This window comes from Malania oleifera, chromosome 4, assembly GCF_029873635.1.
Source record: "Malania oleifera isolate guangnan ecotype guangnan chromosome 4, ASM2987363v1, whole genome shotgun sequence".
Classification (NCBI taxonomy): Eukaryota; Viridiplantae; Streptophyta; class Magnoliopsida; order Santalales; family Ximeniaceae; genus Malania; species Malania oleifera.
In genome coordinates, this window is record NC_080420.1 from 121,278,658 (window position 1) to 121,299,030 (window position 20,373).

The 20,373-nt window shown below is 34.0% G+C and overlaps 1 protein-coding gene across 1 annotated transcript; it reads left to right on the forward strand.

Moving 5' to 3' along the window:
* Positions 1-7,844: 7,844 nt before the first annotated feature.
* On the forward strand, positions 7,845-9,556 carry LOC131154543 (uncharacterized). The gene is made up of 4 exons (XM_058107370.1): positions 7,845-8,406; positions 8,496-8,602; positions 8,901-9,019; positions 9,299-9,556. Exons 1-4 carry the CDS (start codon positions 8,229-8,231, stop codon positions 9,393-9,395), a joined length of 501 nt encoding a protein of 166 aa, XP_057963353.1. The 5' UTR covers positions 7,845-8,228; the 3' UTR covers positions 9,396-9,556.
* The last annotated feature ends 10,817 nt before the right edge of the window (positions 9,557-20,373 follow it).

A 20,373-nucleotide genomic window follows, 5' to 3' on the forward strand; every position in this document is an offset into this window, starting at 1 on the left:
CGGCTTTCATGAATTGATTATTATTTCCGCTGCTATCTGATTGAATGTTAATGAAAGTGCTTCGTGGATGAATGTTGGTAAACAAAAGGCTGGCTAGTTAAGCAAGAGTGCTTTAGCTAGCGCCGCACGGCCCTTCACAACGGTGTGGAAAAGGCGGACCGTGACACTGCCACGTCAGCAGCTAGTTGACGGCGTCAATAACGGCGTTAAGTAACGTCATCGGTAACGGCGTCAGAATATTCCGTTAAGTGGGAGTATATTTCGTTAAGTTTAGCGGAAAGTTGACTGATTTTGACCATAAAGTTTGACTAGCTTTTCAGAGTCATTTCAAGTCCGTTTTTCGAACGACTTGAACCATTTTGAAGGTTTTCGGCCGTTCCGGATCCAACCGTGCTATCCGTTTGAGCTGATTCCATCTCTAAATTGACAAATCGAGATGTCGAATGAAAAGAGCTTAAAGATCAAGATGTTTAACGGCACCAACTTCGGTTTTTGAAAGATGCAAATTAAGGACTACTTGTTTGGTAAGGAGTGCACTTACCATTGAAAGGAAAGTCAGATTCCATGAAGGAGGACGAGTAGGAGTTGCTTGATCGAAAAGCTCTCAAAGGTATCAAGATGACGCTAGCAAAGTCAATTGCCTTCAATATCAAACATATGACAACCACCAAGTCTCTTATGGATGCGCTCTCCAACATGTATGAGCAGCTATCAGCCACCAATAAGGTACACTTAATGAATAAGTCATTTACCATGAACATGTACGCAGGTGAAAGTTTTAGTAGACATCTAAATAATTTCAACGAACTGTCGGATCAACTCGCTTCAGTTGAAATCAAGTTTGACAGTGAGATCTGTGTCTTAATGATTCTTAGTCAGTTGCATGAGAGTTTGAAAGGTGTTGTTATTGCGATTAATAGTTCCGTAGGAAAATCAAAAGTGGACTTTGATGAAGTCACAAGTATGATTTTGATGGAAGAGATCAGGATGCAGTCAAACAGTGTTTCCACCTCAAGTTCAGTCTTAAATGTGGAAAGCCGAGAGAGAGATTCTTGGAAAGGAAGCGGGCATGGACGATCAAACAATCACGGCAGATCTAGGTCTAGGCAATCCAAATTCAGAAATCTCAGAGGTTCTTAGGGCACAAAGAACATTGAGTGTTGAAATTGTGGGTAATTCGGTCATTTCAGAAACCAGTGCAAAGGTCCAAAAAAGGAATATGAGGCAAAGACAAAAGCAAATGTTGTTTCAGAAAAAGGTGATATGTTGATATGCTCTTTGGAGAGTAAGAAGGAGTCTTGAGTCTTAGACTCTAGAGCCTCATTTCATGTCACTTGCAGTAAAATTGCCTAGAGGAGTATATACCAGGTGACTTCGGTAAGGTATAGGCAATGATCAACCTTGCAACATAAACGGCAACAAACATTGCTTAATTATTTTAAATAAAGTTTAAATTTTCACTTTATAACATGGTTGTACTAACTTAGTTAATGTGATCTCTCATCCAGTTCTTATGATATTTACAACTTGAGGTAGTAACGGAATAGATTGAAATATTAAACTTCTTTTAATCTTATTAATTCATTCTTCCTTTATTTGTTTCATTATTTGGTTAGTAACAATGGTTGCCTTTGATTTCCCATTTCTTTATTTTTGCAGTTCATTACAAGGATTAAAAAAAATGTCTCAGTCAATAGTGAATGCAATTGGTCAAAATGATGAAATGAGTGAAGAAGAAATTTAGTTGTCAGATTTATCAAACGTAGAACCCACAAATGAAACAACCCCACAAATTAAAAGAGCTAGAAAAAATAAACATTTAATATTTCGATAGGTTTTGAGTTGATTGAAAGTGGAGGTAAGCAATATGCTCAATGTAAGTATTGTCTTTAGAAATATCTCTACCACAGTAAGAACTTTTGGAACCTCAAACTTACATTGCCAAATGAAAAAAAAAAAAATGCATGGGTGAGAAAAACAATGATTTGAAACAAATGCTAATGAGTCAAAGTGATGGGCAATTGTCTTTACATGCAATAAAACTTGATCAAATTGTATAGCTTAGGAAGTTGATAATGGCAATTGTGAGACGTAATTTGCCCTTTTCTTTTGTTGAGTATGAAGGAATTCATGAATGAGCTTTAGAATTAAATATAGAGACAAAATTTGTGACAAGAATTACTGTGCAAAAGCTGATGTTAGTTTTTTCCAAGAAAAAGGGTATATCCATGAACTTCTATTGAATAATTCTAGTAGAATTTCTCTAATTTTAAACTTATGGACTTCATTAAACACAGATGGTTATTTATGTTTAACTACATACTTTGTAGATAAAAATTGAAAGTTTCAAAAGAAAGTGTTGAGTTTTTCAAACATACCACCTCCACACACTGGTCTAATCTTAGTAACAAGGTGATGGACTTATTGGTGAATTAGGGTATAGACAAAAAGATATTTTTCATAACATTAGACAACGATATATCCAATGACTACTTCGTAGAGTTTTTGAAGTCTCATCTTGCATTGGAAAATGCTTTGGTAGGAGAGGGAAAGTTTATTTCATGTTCGTCGCTACACTCACATATTAAATCTCATTATCTAAGATGACATAAAATTATTTCATTTGCTGACAAAATACAAGATTATGTCAAATATGTGAAGCATTCCCAACATTAGAAGTTTATATTTTATGAATGTTGTGAAAAGGTGAGAGTACCACATGTGAATGGTTGCCAAGATTGTCATACTAGATGGAATTCTACTTATATGATGCTTGAAAGTGTTTTGTACTATATAGATGATATTTGCCAATTCAAGTTTTTGAAGTTTTTTCCCAAATGATCATAAATGGAAGGAAATTGAGAAAATTGTTGGTTTCTTGAAGGTTTTCTATGATACAACTAATTTTTTTTTTTGGGACATCTTATCTTACTGCAAATTTGTGCGTTCAAGGAGTATGGAAGGTACGAATAACTTTACTTAATGTGACATTGGGTAATGATGTCTTTTAAAGGGATTTGGCTAGTAAAATGCAAGAGAAATTTAATAAATATTGGTTAGATTATAGTAAAATTTTGGCAATGGCAATAATTATGAATCTTCGTTTCAAGATGCAATTTGTATATTATTGTTTAAAAGAAGTGCAACCAATATCTTGGAAAGAGTGAGTAAACAACATCAAGCATGAGATGCAATCTCTTTTTTTGAATGTATGAAACACCATTCCCCTTCAACTTCTAAGAAAATTTCTTCCTTTGAAACAACTATTAGTCATGATCTTGGTCATATGACTCCTATTAAAACATGTGTTTATATGATACTAAAAGTAAGACATTTTTTAAATGCAAGTTTTGTTTTACTTTTATTATATATCTGTAAACTTTTTTTATTTCTATTATTATATACTTCTTTTTAGGATTTTAAATCTTTTGTTAATGAAGAAAAATAAACTCCAATATCATAATTAGAAATGTTTTTTAAATAGCGGATGGTAGATTGTGATAAAGAATTATTATGAAGTGAACTTATTATGCTTGTGACTAATCAAAATATATCACAGAATTATAAATATATATTTCTAGAATGCTTTTACGTTCAAAACCGAACATTCATATATATCCAATGGCCTAGAAATTAAATAATAAAAAGAAATCCAGGTAAAAAATAATCCCCCACCAACTCCTCCACAGTATATCAATTTATATCATTCTTAGTTATTAGTTAATCTCCCTCTTTTCACAAGCACACATTCTTTTTTGAATGTGTAGGATGTACCATATGAATGGTTGTACTATATATTGGAGATATTTAGGGCTTCAAATGAATCAAACTACTTATGAGTAATTCAAAAGTTTAATTTGATAAGAACTTGTTTAAACTCATTTATTATATAAATAAGTGATTTTCAAACTTAATTTTGCAACTCATTTAATCAACGAGCCGAGTTTGAACTTGAATGGTCTTGGGTCACTATGACTCGTGAACAACTTGATTATAGTCGACTTGTAGGTAAGGATTGTTTGTGCATCATTGGGCTCATTTAATAAGTATAAGTTAGAATCATTATGGGCTAATTTAATAAAATTGAATTAGGTTTGATAGATTGTAATCGAGTTATAAGTAAGGATTGTTTGTGCATCGAATAATTTTTAGTCACGAGCATAATTAGTTCACTTACATGGCCAAATCACACTAATTTCTTCAATAAAAAGGATGAGAATTAAGGAGAGCTTTATATTTATTTAGAAATTTCAAAAGGCTATGAGACTATAAATATTATACTATATATTAATCAAGCATATTTTAGAAAGTTAATATTTTTTCACCTAAAAATTACCATGTAAAACTTTTTTGACTCCAAGATATTTTAGAAAGTTAATATCTTGTCATATGAGAACCATGATGTAATTGTTTTTCTTTATTTTTAAAAGTAGTTTAATTAATTTATTTTATTAGTTTTTTAATCTCACATCGGCGGGAAGGATTTTTTAAGCCTTTAGTTTGAGGGTATATAAGGAGCTTCCCTCACCATTTGTAAATACACCTTCCATTTTGTAGAATTACAAATAGTATTTGTGCTCAAGATATTTCTAATTACTATTGGTAATATTAAATTTGCCCAAGTTGTAATTTTCTGGAAATAGTGGATTGATCATCGGCGGCTGAGGACGTTGGTAATTTTTTACTGAACCTCGTAAATTCTTGTGTTGTTCTTTATTATTGTTTTGATTATTAGTTTCTGTATTGCTTTAGTTTGGTTATATATTCAATTGCAATAATTATGGTATTGGTGTTTGGCACGAGTGGAATGTCCGACACAATGCACCAAACATAATTTAAGTTTGTTTTGGTGTCTTATTAGTATTAAAAAGTTTATAAATAAATGTGTTTATATAACCTTGAGTTTCATTACATATATGTATAAATTTGTACATAATATTTATGTACATTGTTCGACACAAAATCATGATGAGATTTAAATATAAATTACATTGAAAAGTTTCATTATTTATGTAGATAAATTTGTAGAAAATATTAAGTTGTATACAAGACCATGGTAATTCATAAGTATGAGATTATTTACAAAATTTGTTAAATTTATTTTAATAATTGGTTTGAAGAATTTCAACTTGTCATGATTTTTCTAGTCGAATCATTGAAGCTACTATAAATTATTAATTATTTTTTAAAAAAAAATTAAGGGCACTGAATGATACAAGATCAACAACTCTAGTACAAATAATAAAATAGATTTATTTAGTTATTTCTAATTAAACATTGCATATGTAAGCATCATTTTCTATCTTTACTAATATTCTCATTTATAGCCAAATCAATTAATCTTTATAAACAAAAATTATTAATTAAGTTTACATACACACACATACATACATATATATATATATATATATATATATATATACAATAATTTTTGTAATAAATCCTATATTTTCAATTAGTTGTTTAACTTTATATATCTACTTGTATAAACATGATTTACAATCATTTATAATTCAGATAATAGACTTTCTAGTGAGTATGTTAATTTTTGTGATAAAAACAAAAAAAGGCATATCTCAATTATCTAAAAATAGTATAATTGGGGTGTATGTGGCGTAAAATGCAAAAAAATAAAAATAAAAAAATCACTTAATCAAATCAGAGTCAAAAAATAAATAAACAATTAAAACTATTTTCATTTTTTATTATTTATGTATATTATTTTCACCAAATGATTAAAAGCAAAGAGGTAAACGGAAGATAATGAAAAGAAATATTTTAACTTAATATTTTTTAAAATTTTTTTTACTATATTCATATATATAATCTAGTCAAAACAAATATACTTATATATAGCTTTTTGGTCCATTGAAAATAAATTGAATCTAACTATATACAAGGAGGTAATTCATCCTCTATCTCATACCCTTATTCAACTCCTCTCAAAGTGAGAACATAAGACCTCTAACATGGAAGTCCAAAACTCATTTATAGAATTTATTTATTCAATTTATTTTCCAATTACTTAATAAGTCCTACCATTCAATTTGTTTGTAAAGTAATATTTGCTCATGCCATTTTCACCTCTCTCTCTCTCTCTCCCTCTTTTCATATACTACATCCCTCATGACATAAACTCGAGATGCTACAGCCCCTTTACCAACCTTGCCAACAATTCATGAGCCTTCTCTCCTCACACCAAATAGTACAAGCTTGATTTCCACATGATGATGCCAAGTTGCCACAAATTGGACTATCAAGGCCGGTGAGACCTCATCCAATGTGGATCCTCCTACAAAAACAATTGGCAAGGAACTTCTCCGATTGATTATTTAAAGATCCTAATGAAAAACATTTGCAATGATAGAAGCAGTGATAGCAACGGTTGTGGAGCATAATGTTGGTGACATATATGAAAAGAAAGGATTATATAGAGGGAGTTGGGATAAGATTATAAATCATCCTACGATGAAATAGGGGGCAATGAATGGACATGTGGTTCCAACATCAATCTAGGGGACAATAAAACTTCTGACAATAAAATTTATGACAGAATAGCGAGACGATTAAACATCAAATAAGTCTATTGGAATCATTGGCAAGGCAACAATCTTGTTGTAGTAGTATCTCTTTATCAATGTTAACAATCAAAGTTGTAGAGAGTAGGAACAAAAAGTAAAACATATCCGTTCAAATTCTTGGTACACATGGGAGAGAATATTTAGTTTTTAAGGATATTTTGGAAATTATCAAACTTCTTGGGATAGGATAAGGATTTAAATTTGACATGAATAATAATTGAAGGGTAATATTATCATTACCAAAGTTGTCACATTGGAGAACTTTTATAAAAATGAGTTTTGCCTTTTAGGAATAGTATACTTGTATAATTGTCCCAAATTTCTTGAATTTCGTGGCAAAGTGTTTCAATTAATTTAATTTTATAGCTGATTTTTTAGTTAGAAAATGAGAAATGGAAAACAATATCATCTATGAAAAACAATATCTTTTACCATGTTTTCTGAAAAGTATTCTTTGGATGGATATGTTGGGTCTCACTTCCCTTCGTCATTAGTTCATCCTCTCGATTTTTGTTTGGTTGGTTTAGATTTTTTGATTTTAGTTTATTTTTTATGTTTATTTTTTGTCAAACCTATTTAGATTTGTTTCTTATTTAATTTTGTTTGGATTTGTAGTCTTGTTTTGGTTGGTTGTTGGTGTTATTTTTTGGAGGCTTTTAATGTCTATTTTATCTGTAATCTCTCAATACTTGTCTTGTAACCACGGTATTCCTCCACCAAAAGTGAGGGTATATCAATAAATAATTGGAGGTGACACCCTCCTTTTTTAAAAAAAGAAAAAAAAAAGTCATTGTTACATTTATTGCAATGATAAAATAATCCTAAAATTTTTTGTTCTCTAGGTAAATTTGGATTGCACAATTTGAGCTCAAGTATTATTATTGTTATTTATATATTTTTTGGTTCATTCAATTATAGTAAAATAAGTACTTACACAAAAATTGATCTTTAACAAATATAGAAAAACACCTATTGAAAAAACGTACCTTTTATAAGTGAATTTGAAATAGCAATATTGCTTTTAGAGTTAGGGCACCCATAACTGCTGTTTTAGAGAGGTGGGTGGCATAATTGTAAATTTTAACAGTTTATGGGCATAATGGTAATTTTACTCTTTCTTTTTTGTATGTCTCTCTTAAGCGGCTCTATTCTCCGCTTATAAATATAGGTATGTTATAAAATTGTAAGAGAATTCTTCACAATTTTCAAAAATCCTCATCAATTTTCCCATGTGCCATTCACATTTTATAATTCACAAAAATAAAATTTATAAAGTGCATTTCGGGGAACCAAACAGGGCATAAAGAAACAAAGAATTTCTCGTGGAATTTGGGTAGCACAGTTTCATTTTATAAATAAATAAATAAAACTTTATTGGACAGCTGACAAGTTCTGTCTTAGCCCAACCCAAAACCAGATAACCATCCCAAGGCCCACCGTCTTCAAAACCCACTAAACCCACACACCACAGCCAGCCCACAGACTTTCTCATTTACCATTTTGCCCCCCAGCAGAACCACTATATATACATTTACCCTTTCCGCCTGCACAATCATAAGATCGCATAAGGTGTTCCCCAGCACAGCCGATTCCTCCTGTTCCTCTCTTCTCTTCAATCGTTCGATCAAAATCCTTTTCGGTAATCCAATGGCCGACGCCGAGCCGCGCGAGCGCAAGATCCTCGTGGCCGTCGATGAGAGCGAGGAGAGCATGTACGCCTTGTCGTGGTGCCTCAAGAACATAGTTTCTCAAAATTCCGAAGATACCCTCGTGCTTCTCTACGCCAAGCCGCCTCCCACCGTGTACGGCGGCCTGGACGGAACAGGTAGGGGTGGTGATTTTTCGCTGGGTTTGTGGGCATTTTAGTAAATGCGAGGGTTCAGTGGCGTTTTGGTCATTTTGTTTGGATTTCAGGGTATTTGTTTTCGTCCGATATACTGGCCACCGTCGAGAGGTACGGCAGAGAGGCGGCGGAGGCGGTGATGGAGAAGGCGAAGAAGCAGTGCGCGGAGCTTCACGATGTGAGTAAAGAAATAAGAAGTAATGTAGATTGACAGTTATACCCTTCTCTTTGGTGCTGTATCTTTTAGGGTTAAATGGGTATAATGGTAAAAACATGAGTTGCAAAATTTTCAGATTTTAATTTTTATTTTAGAACAAAAAATATAACTATTAAGATAAATTATTTATTCATTTAGGTAAAAAGTTAAACAAAGACACGTGTAAGTCGAAAGTGGGAAGGGATTATGGCTTTGAGAGTTCAGGGATAAAACTGTCATTTAATAGTATTATGATATGACGATCGTGCCCTTGGCGCAGGTTAAAGTGGAGACGAGGGTGGAGACTGGTGACGCAAGGGATGTGATTTGCCAGGTGGCGGAGAGGCTGGCCGTTGATATTTTGGTCTTGGGAAGTCACGGCTACGGTCTGATCAAGAGGTGGGGTCCTTCTCATCCTTATCTCTTCTTTTCTTTGACCAACCAGCGTTTAACACGTATTTATTCTTGCCTCAGCTTTTGAATTTGACCAATCTAGTTCAAGAATTGAACCTGAATAATTAATTTTCTTAAAAAAAAATACAAATGGCATAATTTAGATCATTTAAATTATTTTTTTGTTCCAAAAAAATAATTAGAAAGACAGATCTACCCCTACATTTATAACAATTTACTCCTTTTTATAAATATATATATAATTTATTTTCTTCAAAATTGCAGGGCATTACTTGGGAGTGTGAGCAACCACTGTGCACAGAACGTGAAATGCCCGGTATTGATAGTGAAGAAGCCAAAGCCAGCTGCAGCTAGCAAATAATATGTTTTTCTCTAATTAAATTTGTAATTATCTTTTTTCCCATTGGTGCTTTTGGGAATTTCCTTTGCTTGCTTGTATGTGTAATATTTTCGTGCATTAATGTAAATTAGAAGAGATTTAAAAGGGAGATTTCTTATAAAACCGAGCATTTTTCAATTAAATTCAGTTTAATGAGACCATAATTTGGTATACTAAGTTCATTTCAATTAATGAAAATACTTAAATTTGAGCCAAGTTCCAACTACTCAACTAGTTTAATGAGTCGACTTTAAATTTTGTTACAATTGAACTTTTTAACTTAATTATTTTTAAACTGCATAAGTCATTTAATATATAGTATATATGTATTTAATGTTAAACCTAATAGCTCAAGTTTTTAGGTAAAATGGTAATTTAATATGATATTAGAGTCCGATTATTAGGAGGTCTTAATTTCTATTCTTGGCGTTCGTGTTTATTATGTGATGTTTAAAAAAAAATTATATTCTTTATAGTGGATGTTATTTATATTGTGTATTTATCTCTCCAGTGTTATTGGACTATGCAGCAAGCTTGTAGTCGAGTTGAGTTCAAGAGTTCAAGATTAATACTTTTGAGATCGATTGAATTCAAATCGAGTTTCATATTCAAGATTTTCAAATCAAGTAAAGTTTAAATATCCCATTTTTTCAATTCGGTTTAATTCATAAAAACTTTATTTTGATATAGTATAAGGTTGAAATTTAGTTAAACTTTTTTAACTAAACGTGCATTGCAGCTTGTTTCTAGACCATATTTATGGATTATGCTTATGTTGATTATCAAATAATAGATTTCCCTTTTTGAGTTCTTATAGACAAAATGACCTTACCTTTAAGATATTTTTCCATGCCCATGTAGAACTAGGGACGAGTTTTATAGTCCACACACTTCCTTCTTTTAAATTGAGTGTGTGAAAACATGCTACCAAAGGAGCTTTTTTATGTGCACACTCTTAGGTCCTGCCCCATTTTTTTTTAAAAGCCCATTTCTCATGCTAATTAGGGCTAATCATTTACAAAACGTGCGGTTGGAGAGAATTAAGGGGAGAGGTAGAATAGTGCCATAGTTTTAAAAATAAAGAGGAGTTATGGAACTTTAGTTAGAATATTTTTTTTATCCAATTTTACTGAAATTTTGACGCTCATTTAAATTAGGTTTTAGTTTAGTATTAGATGACCCGTTTATCTATATATATGCATACAATATAACCAGCTTGGACGGGTTTGGGTCGGATACCCGCCGGGTGACCCGTTTACCAGCTATCCTACATCTCTAACCATTAACCTGATAATCCACCTCGCCCGGCTAGTCCTCCACCCGACGATCGACACCCAGAAGGCAGAAGCCAGAACGAGAAAGGGGAAAGGCAAAAGGCAAAAGGCAAAAGGCCTCAAGGCTCAAGCTAGAAGCCACAGGCAGTAGGCGCAGAACCCAGACACGAATGGGGAACGGCGAACAGTGAATGACGAACCGCAGTTCGCAGAAACCCCAATTCCCCAATCCCTATTTCCCCCAAACCCTGTTTGGCATCGGCTCATCGGCTATTTCAGACTTCGGACTTAAGACTTCCAGTGTTCCTGCTGCGTGTAGGCAGAGATTTGAGTGATCGGCCATCATCCATCTCTCTCCGTCTCTTGACTCTCTGTCTCTCTCAGATTCTTGCTCAGAACTCTCTCTTCGATCTCTCTCTTTCCCATTCTTTTTTTCTCTTTTCTAATCTTCTCGATCTATCTTTTATTTCTCTCGCTATGTTGCAAGTTTCAATCGAAGATTTAGAGAGATGCAAAATTGAGTTCTGCTTAGGGATGCATTACTTGTGGGCACAGAACTGTTGCACCACCACCACCACCGATTCTAATATTGTTCCTCTTGTATTAACACAGCTCCAGGTCCTCCAAAGCCTTGAGTTCGTGTGTGCCGATGAGTGTAAAAACATTGAGAATATCATTACAACAGCGGAGGGAGATGAAGAAGAAGAGGGGGTAGATCAGGAAAGCAGCAAGAATTCCATGTTCATGTTTCCAAAATTACAAGAATTGTGGTTGGGAGATTTGCCAAGTTGCAAGGATTAATATGTGCCAGTAGGGGACCATGGTTTGTGATTTTTGCAGAAAATACACATACCGATGCCCAAATGAAGAGCCTCCTTATTTCTAGTTCTCTGTCTTTCTTAACTCTTTGACTCTTGTCTCGACGTTTCCGAACGCTAACTGGGATGAGGTGGTAAAAGGTGCTTTAAAAATATTTCGTAGAAAAATATGATATAATTGAGCCGCTACAAACCTTTTAAAATGTGGTTAAAATACTTGATTATTATTTAATTAAGGGTAGAATTAGTATGTATTACCAGAGTTGGGTTCAAAAGTTCGGTTATGCGAGAGGAAGGTATTAGCATCCCTTACGCGCCCGTTCTCACGAACGATACCTAATTAATCGAAAATTATCCCACAAATTAAATTTAATAAATCTTTAAAATTACTTCATTTCAAAAAGTGTAAATAAATGTATAAAATAAAATACTATGTAAGTATTCTCTCATAACCGGGGCATACCATACTCCAAAGAGCTCATACCTTTTTTTTAAATCATTGGGATGAAAAATCGAGAAAATAAGTTATAAAAATACGCTCCCATGCTTTTTGGAAATTTGTGGGATCTTTCTAAGTAAGGAAAAATATATTTTTTGTAACTTTGGGAGGTTTTTGGACTTATTCAGGATGAAAATCCTTTTCGGGACTTCAAAATATTTTTTTTATGTTTTTCCTATGATTTTTCTGATTTCTCTAAGTGCGAAAACATTTTTATGAATTTTGTAATTTTTGTGATTTTTCAATATTTTGCCCGACTTTTAGAATAACAAAAAGGCAATTAAGCAAAATGATGAAAGTTAAATAAAAAATATCTTTTCTAAAATTTTTCTAATGTTCTTTTGAATTTTTGCAATTTTTCTGGTTTTTATGGTTTTTTCTGAAATTTTTCAAGTGCAAAACAAATTTTAAACTTCAAAATATTTTTTTTTAAGATTTTCCTAAATTTTTTTGCATTTTATATAATTTTTTTGAATTTATTTGAATTATTAAAACAAATAAAATAATCAAAATAAGAAGAATTGGTGGAAACCGACTCAAGGGGGAGAACCGATCAAACTTTGGCAGATCTGAGAGGAACCAGTTTAAGGTCTGGTCAAGACCATATGTCAGCATTTAACTGCCGGGTCAATGATGACCCGAATAGGCTACGTGGCACCATCGTAGCCGTTGACATGAAGGAGATCTAACGGCTATAGGGCAAGCACGCGTCCCTCTACGTGCGTGGGGAACAAGTGACCCACGTGTCACCTAGCGAGTGGAGGGGCGGAGCTCGGAGAGTCACCTATCCCGGGGCAATCTGGGTTGTTACTGGGGGGGGGGGGGGGGGGCAAGATCCAACAGTGGAGACTTGGCTGACACGGATTGCTGTCATGGAATGGTCCGGGACATTCAACAAAGGCAAGGAATGAACGGCTAGGATTTTGGCCGTGCATGATCTTGATCATGTGAAGATGAATGGCTCCACATGTTGGCATCCTACGGTTTTGGGGGTAAGCATATCTAAACTAAAAAAATTTCCTTCTTCTCACTTTTCACTCTCTCATTTCGAAGCCCTCTGTTTCATTTCTCCCCCTTTTATCTTCCCTTTCTTATCTTCCCTTTCACAAACACCCTGAAACCCTAGGGTTTCTTTTGCAACTCTCTCAAGCTCTCTCAATCTTACTGAGAGAGGGCTTTGAATACCTGAATTTCGTCGATGAGCTCTCAGTCTCATCCACGAGGCTACATGGCAAGTTGCTTATAAATAGGGAGAAATGAGATTTTCAGCGAGAATTTTACTTTTCCTGTTGTTTCTCTCTCTACCCACGACTCCTCTACCTTCTCTCTTCTATTCCAGGCCGAATTTAGCTCGGTTCGACGATCGGAAGCTACCACGACTCCTGGGAAGATTCTTTGCAAAATTGGCGGAGTGGATTTTCGATTTTAGAAGTTTGAGAAACATCCCAAAACAAGGGTAAGTGAAATAATTTAAGATTTTATTATTATTTTGAGGTATTTGGAGTTTAGGAAGTATTATATAGTTATTTTTCTGAGATTTGAGGAATTTGGAATTTTTAGAATATACGGTCTCATTTTGTTGATTTTAGACTGGAATTCCGAGGAGCAGGTAAGGGGAAATATTTTATAATAGCTTTTTAATAAATTTAAAATGACTAATTTTGGGTTATAATTTCTACATATAGAGGTATAATTTGTCGGAGCCGTGCTGGTATTGAAAATACTGTTTTTAAATAGATATATTATATTAGGAAAAAAATCGTGTGGTTGAAATCATTCTTATTAATTAAATGATTGTGAGCATTGGGGAATGATGAATCATTAAGACTGCGAATATTGTTTGGCTGTGATTTCTACCTGGTTGATTATACTGGTTGATTGCAGATACTGTTGTTGTGTATACTGTGGTAGAACTGTGGATGTGTTGAAGATTGGTTGTTGTTGACTTGTGTTGTGGTTCATGTAAATTGCGATATAGCGTTGGTAGTGGTATGAAGAGGTCATTATATCGTACCCGGTATAACCGTCATATAATGTTGGCAGTGGTATGAGAAGGTTGTTATATGAGCGTTTATATTATGAGGTAAACATTGGTAGTGGTATGAGAAGGTTGTTTACTTATTTACTATGAACGGAGTGTTTGTTTTGTAACCTGTGTGGTTTGATTAGTCCTGTGTGGACCAGTCCTGTGTGGGCATATATGTTACGTGATTGGTTTGTCCTGTGTGGACCATGTAATCTGTGTGATTGATTAGTCCTGCGTGGACCAGTCCTATGTGGACATGTATGTTGTAAATTGACAGTTCTGTGTGGACCAGTTATGTGTGGTCATGTGTGTTGTAATTGATAGTCCTATGTGGACTAGTCCTATATGGATGTGTATGATGTGCGTGTTAGAAGTCTTGTGTGGATGATTACATATTGTGTGAATGTAGACCCTATGTGGGTATGATTGAAGACTGTATGTTTATCCTATGTCGATTGATTGTGATTTGCGTATATGTGTGGGGTTCTATGAAACGAATATTGTTGACTACGAGTGACTTTAATTAATTAAGTATTTAGGGTAAAGTAGATTACTCCACCCGAGGGCTTGCTAAGGAAGGCAAGTACTCTGGTAATTATTTGTGGATACCAAAGTAGAGGGAAGTCACTTGTATGAGCAGGTGACCTTCCCTATTCTCGAAGACTTTACCTAGATACATAACTCGAGGGCTTACTGAGAAAGGTGAGTGCTCTGGTGTTAGCAGTAGAGCAAAGGAAATCTACTTGTATGAGCGGATAGACTTCCCTATTCTCGGGAATTATTAGTAAAATATTTATGTATATGGGCATGTTATTAGAGGACAGAGAAAATTTACCATGGTGTGATTATGAATGTGTTACCTTGGTTGCTATTGGATTACAATCACGTTTGTATGGTAATTTTTATTATATATTAAATACTTCAACCACACACTGTTATAAATTATTTCTTCCTTATTGAGAGGTGTCTCACCCTGTCGATGATTTAATCTTTCCAAGTTATCCAGGTGATCGAGCTTAGATAGCTCTAGGGCGGGATAGTTTTGTGAGTGGTTATCAGAACAGTTATGTATTAAGTTTTACGTTTAACATATTTTAAATTATGATTGTAAAATGAGGAATGAGTTTGTAATTATTATGGATTAGCATATGTAAATATAGAACTCTAGTATATTATGTTCGAGATTATTTTTATTATTTCCATTGCGTGAATGGTATCAGAGACACGTGTTGGTCTCATAACACTCCGAGCCCCACGTGGCGGGTTTGGGGCGTTACAGGAAAGGTTGTGAGACATTATTTAATCTACCCCATAAAGTTCTTAAGAGTAGTAATGTTTTTTTCTAGAGTTGTGTGATAAAACCCTAACAAGTTGAGTCAATTACCTTCATCAAATCCATTTTTAATGCAAGATTTGAAGGATTTCAATTTTGAAAGGAAATCAGGACAATAAGTAGGAAATGCATCTTTATACCTTAAATTGATTAATTGTAACTTAAAATATATACATGTTTGTATATCTATGAATATATGCGTATGTACAGATATAATATTTTCATTCAATTGTTCATAACTTTTAAATGTATTATTTTTATTTTATTTTATACTATTATACTAGTGAGGTTATGTTTACCAACATTAATAATATTATATTTAAGAAAGCTTCATAATATAAAGTCATAGATGCCATTTTCTTTTTAATTTTGATTTTTTTTAGTTGGTTTAAGGTGCATTCGGATTTTGGTGAGAGGCAGATCTCCTCATAAGGTGGGGACAAGGGTAGAAATAATGCTTCAAGGTGAATTCACAGCAGTAGGCAAGGCGGATCATTCAGATTCTTATGAGAGACAAATCTCTTCACGATCTAGAGATAGGGATATGAATAACGATTTGAAGCGGATTCATAGCAATATGCAAGACGAATCATTCATTTTTAGCAGACTAATTTAAACAATCTCCTTTTTGCTCCAAATTTACCCCATTTACATGCCGAACCACTACATTGAAGATTTTATTTTTTATTTTTTATTTTTTATGCTTTATCTATCAATATAAGAATCTAAAAGCGACCAGGGCTTTGGACTTTTGAACTTTCAATCAAAGTTATAGTCACCATAGAAGAGTTTGACTATTTATACTATAAATGTAACAACCTGCTATTTAACTGATTTTTTTTTTTATTATATACTATAGCATTTAAAATGCTCTGATACCACACTGAATTAAACCCAATCATCAACCTAAGCAGCGAGAAGCATAAATCAAATAAATATAACCATATGTAATTATATATAATACTAGAGTGCTAAATTGTTTCTCAAAATATACATATATAACTGTTCCCCAGAAATATCCTCAACTGGCTAGGGTTATACAAAATATTTCCAAAAATACTCACTCTAATATTAGGGCAATACTGAGGCCCCTCAATCTGCTAGTCGGATCTGCTCGTCTACCTGGATCACCTAAAAAATGTTAAAGTAATTGGGATGAGCCAACGCTCAGTAAGACGAAATACGCTATTGTTAGTGTGTGGCAAATGAGTTACAATACTATGAAAATCTATTTCTATATAATCATGTATAATTAGATCTATGAATAATATACAAATAACAGAAACCACCACCAATTTCATATTGCTTAACATATATGAAATTTTAGGTTTCTAGTCAAAATACCTATAATGTACATAAGTATACTCTCTGTCTCTGCAAATCTGTATATACATAATAATAACTGAAAACTTCCCTGTGGATAACTGTGTGTCATGATTTACCCCTCATGACAGGATTGTACGGCCCGTAGGCGGGATCTAACCTGACTGGCCGATCAGGGTAAACCATTATACTCCCTCGATCTGATCTGTCCTCCTCAACTCATATCTAATGGGGAGCTTGTCCACGTCAGGGCACTATACGATCGACTTACTATCACGTATTATCTGAATAGGTGGCTGCACCTTGTTTCCCAACAGAGTCTGATACTATATAATACATCTCTATATACAACTATCTGATATACCATACTTCTGAAATAACTGTATTTACCATGACAATGAAATAAACTGTAACTGTGTCAACTGTGTTTCTGAATTGAACTGTAATCTATAAGTCATGGTACTGGAAACTATATAATCATGATATTCTATAATTACTATAAAACATAATTACTAACTGTTTATTTTGTAAAACATATCCTGAAAAATACTGTAAAACATGTTTCTTTACTATACCTTTATTCTCAAGCCACACAGTAATTTTAAACATATTATACATAAATGATAAACTATATAAATTTCTATCGTGAATAATCATTAGATAAAAACGTATAGTTTATACTGAAACATAGTAAAATTGCCTAACATAGCTGTAGTAACCGGGAAAAATAAAATTTAAAAAATAATAATAATAAAATAATAAAATAAAATAAATTAATTAAATTAACAAGTAAAATGAATAGTATGATAAGGAAAATATATATATATATAAATATTGAAGCATGTATATATATATATATATATATATATATATATATATATATAAAAGTAAGTTATTATGATATGCATTTAATATATAGGTTAAAGGTATATATATAGAAAGTGTGAAAGCTTCTTCAAGAAGCTTTACTTTAATTAATGATTACTATATATAAAATATAACTCAAGCTTCTTCAAGAAGCTTGCTTAGATTTTTTGGAAGTGCTCTCTCTCTTTCTCTCTTCTCTCTCTCTCCTACGACTCTCTCTCTCTCTTCGATTCCGGGCTAGTTTTAGGCCGGATCGACAAACCGAAGCCACCACGACGCTCCTGGCGAAATTCTCTACAAGTCTGCTGGAGCGGATCGTCAGGGAAACGAAGTTGGATTTCATCCCAAATCTAAGGTAAGACTTTATATTCAATATTTGGATTTTTGATAGTTGAAGAAAGTGATATACGCGTAAAAATATTAAACTTTAATACTGAAAATTTTCAGTTCCAGGAGTGTTGATTGGGAACGTTGAAAATCATCCCTAAGTTGAGGTAAGACTTTTTAAGTCGAATTTAACTTAGTGGTAGTTATAGAAAATGTTGTACGTACGAAAATACTAAACTTTAATTCTGCGAGTTTTCATTTTCACGGTATTGAGTTGAGAACCTTGTGGGTACGGGAAAGATTTTCTTATGAGCTTTTCGGGAATCAGGTAAGGGGATAAATTAAGCTAATTTTGTTTTGAAAAAATGCATGTATATATATGTAGCATCTGGTTTCAGGAAAAATAAATATATTTATATATATGATTTATATTTGGAAAATACTGTTTAAATGATGATATGTTGAATACGTGGAAAATTTGTTTAATGTGGCATGAGTATAAAAATGTTGTGAAATACTATTTTCTGGGATTGGGGACGATATGGATTTCTATGATGAAAAATCGGCGTACGGGCTGAGATATTTATATATATATATGTGATTTGCCGGCGTACGGGCCGTGCTATGTGGATATGTTTGCCGGCATACAGGCCGTGCTATGTGGATGAGATTTGCCAGTGTAGGCTGTGCTACGTGATTTGCCAGCGTACGAGCCGAGTTATGTGATTTGCCAGCGTACGGGCTGTACTATGTGATTTGTCGGTGTACGGGCCGAGCTATGATAAAATGTGTAATTCCGGCGTACGGGCCGATGATTTTCATGAAATATGTAAATGTGAAAAATGATATGATTGATTTGATAATTATTGATATGAGGTATCCATGTATCACGATTTTAGTATATGTATATGATATCAGAACCTGGTTGGCTTGGTCTAGGCTAGCACTTGCACGGTATCGTTGCTATGTGTCCATGGTCCTCATGATCATAATATCTGTGTTAACGCCGCTATACGGAGTAGTGTGAGATTGGATGGTCGATGTGGTTATTTTCAAGAAGTGTGCTGTTATCGCCCTGGTGTATGAACCAGTCTAGGTAGACCCATCGGACCTACAGACTACTGTTTGACTTGGCAGTGGTCGGCCAACCATTGTCAGGTCCCGCCTTCGGGCCACACAACCCAGTCATGTGGGGGTAATACATGACCACAGCCAGCTAACCTACTAGGATTGTTTTTATGTTATTATTATTATGATATGAGATGAGAAATGTTTATGAAAATGTAGTATGTTCTGCCATATTTTGATATGCATATGTTTTCCCAGATTTGATAAACAGTATTGTATATGTTATATATGGTATATGTAAAACACAGAATACTCATGTTGCCACACACTGGTATTAGTTTATTTTCCTTACTGAGAGGTGTCTCACCCCTAAATCTTATACATTTTTTAGGAGCCCCTGATGGGAGAGCGGTAAAAGCCCCACTGATCTAGATTAGTTGTTTGCCCTCTTTGGAAGGGTGAGTTTTTGGTAGGGACAGTTAGGTTTTGTGGGGATTGTCCCTAGATTTCATTTTTGAGATGTATATACTGTGAGATAGTAATTGTAGTGACTCTGGTATGTGTTATGCACATTATGATGAGATGTATATGATTTTATACTTTCTGCTGTGTAGGCTTCTGCTGTATGTTTTGTTATATCCCTGGTGCCCACGTGCCCAAGTGGATTGTGACCTGCTGAGCTGGAATGTATGATGTGATGATAATTTATTTATAAATATATATATATATATATATATATATATATATATGTGTGTGTGTGTGTGTGTGTGTGTGTGTGTGTGAAAAAGGAGCAGGTCGTTACAGTTGGTATCAGAGCCTAGGTTGTTAGGTTCTGTAGACTTTAGAGTGCAGCAGGAACAATACCAGAGTTTAGGAAAGGATTTGAGGTTTTGTTCTACAATCTAGAGGCAGGACTTCCGTGGTAGTTTCTGTGTTTTTCTTGGGGTGATGATTTCAGGAAAACCATAGTAAGCTATTGTCGGGTTGTGTTCCTAGAATGTAGGACTAAGGATTAGCAATGAGTTAGAAATGTTGAGATAAGTGGTGAGGATAGGTGGGTAAATTATGAGGATAGGATTACTGAATTGCAACTGCTATTTTTCAGGATGGATCTAGAAGGAAATAGTGCTCATGCGAGTGGCAGTGATGGAGTAGGACCATCAGGTGCAGCTAGGACCGACTCTGATGCGGTATTACGTAGCATGGCTCAACAGGTTATGGCTGAGATTGTTAGGAGCTCGAGGGAGTAGAGTGGTCCATCTACAGGCCATGGGTGCACTATAGAGAAATTTACGAAGATGAATCCTCCGGCGTTCTCAGGTGGAGTTGATTCTATAGCCGCTAAGAACTGGATGCAGGAGATTGAGAAAATCTTGGCTGTGCTGCAATGTACTGAGGAATAGAGGGTCCTCTTTGCCACCTACA

Coding starts and splice junctions, on each gene's coding strand:
- LOC131154543 (XM_058107370.1), top strand. CDS start 8,229: ATGGCCGACGCCGAGCCGCGCGAGCGCAAGATCCTCGTGGCCGTCGAT. Junction 8,407..8,495: donor CGGCGGCCTGGACGGAACAG/GTAGGGGTGGTG, acceptor TTTGGATTTCAG/GGTATTTGTTTTCGTCCGAT. Junction 9,020..9,298: donor GGCTACGGTCTGATCAAGAG/GTGGGGTCCTTC, acceptor TCAAAATTGCAG/GGCATTACTTGGGAGTGTGA.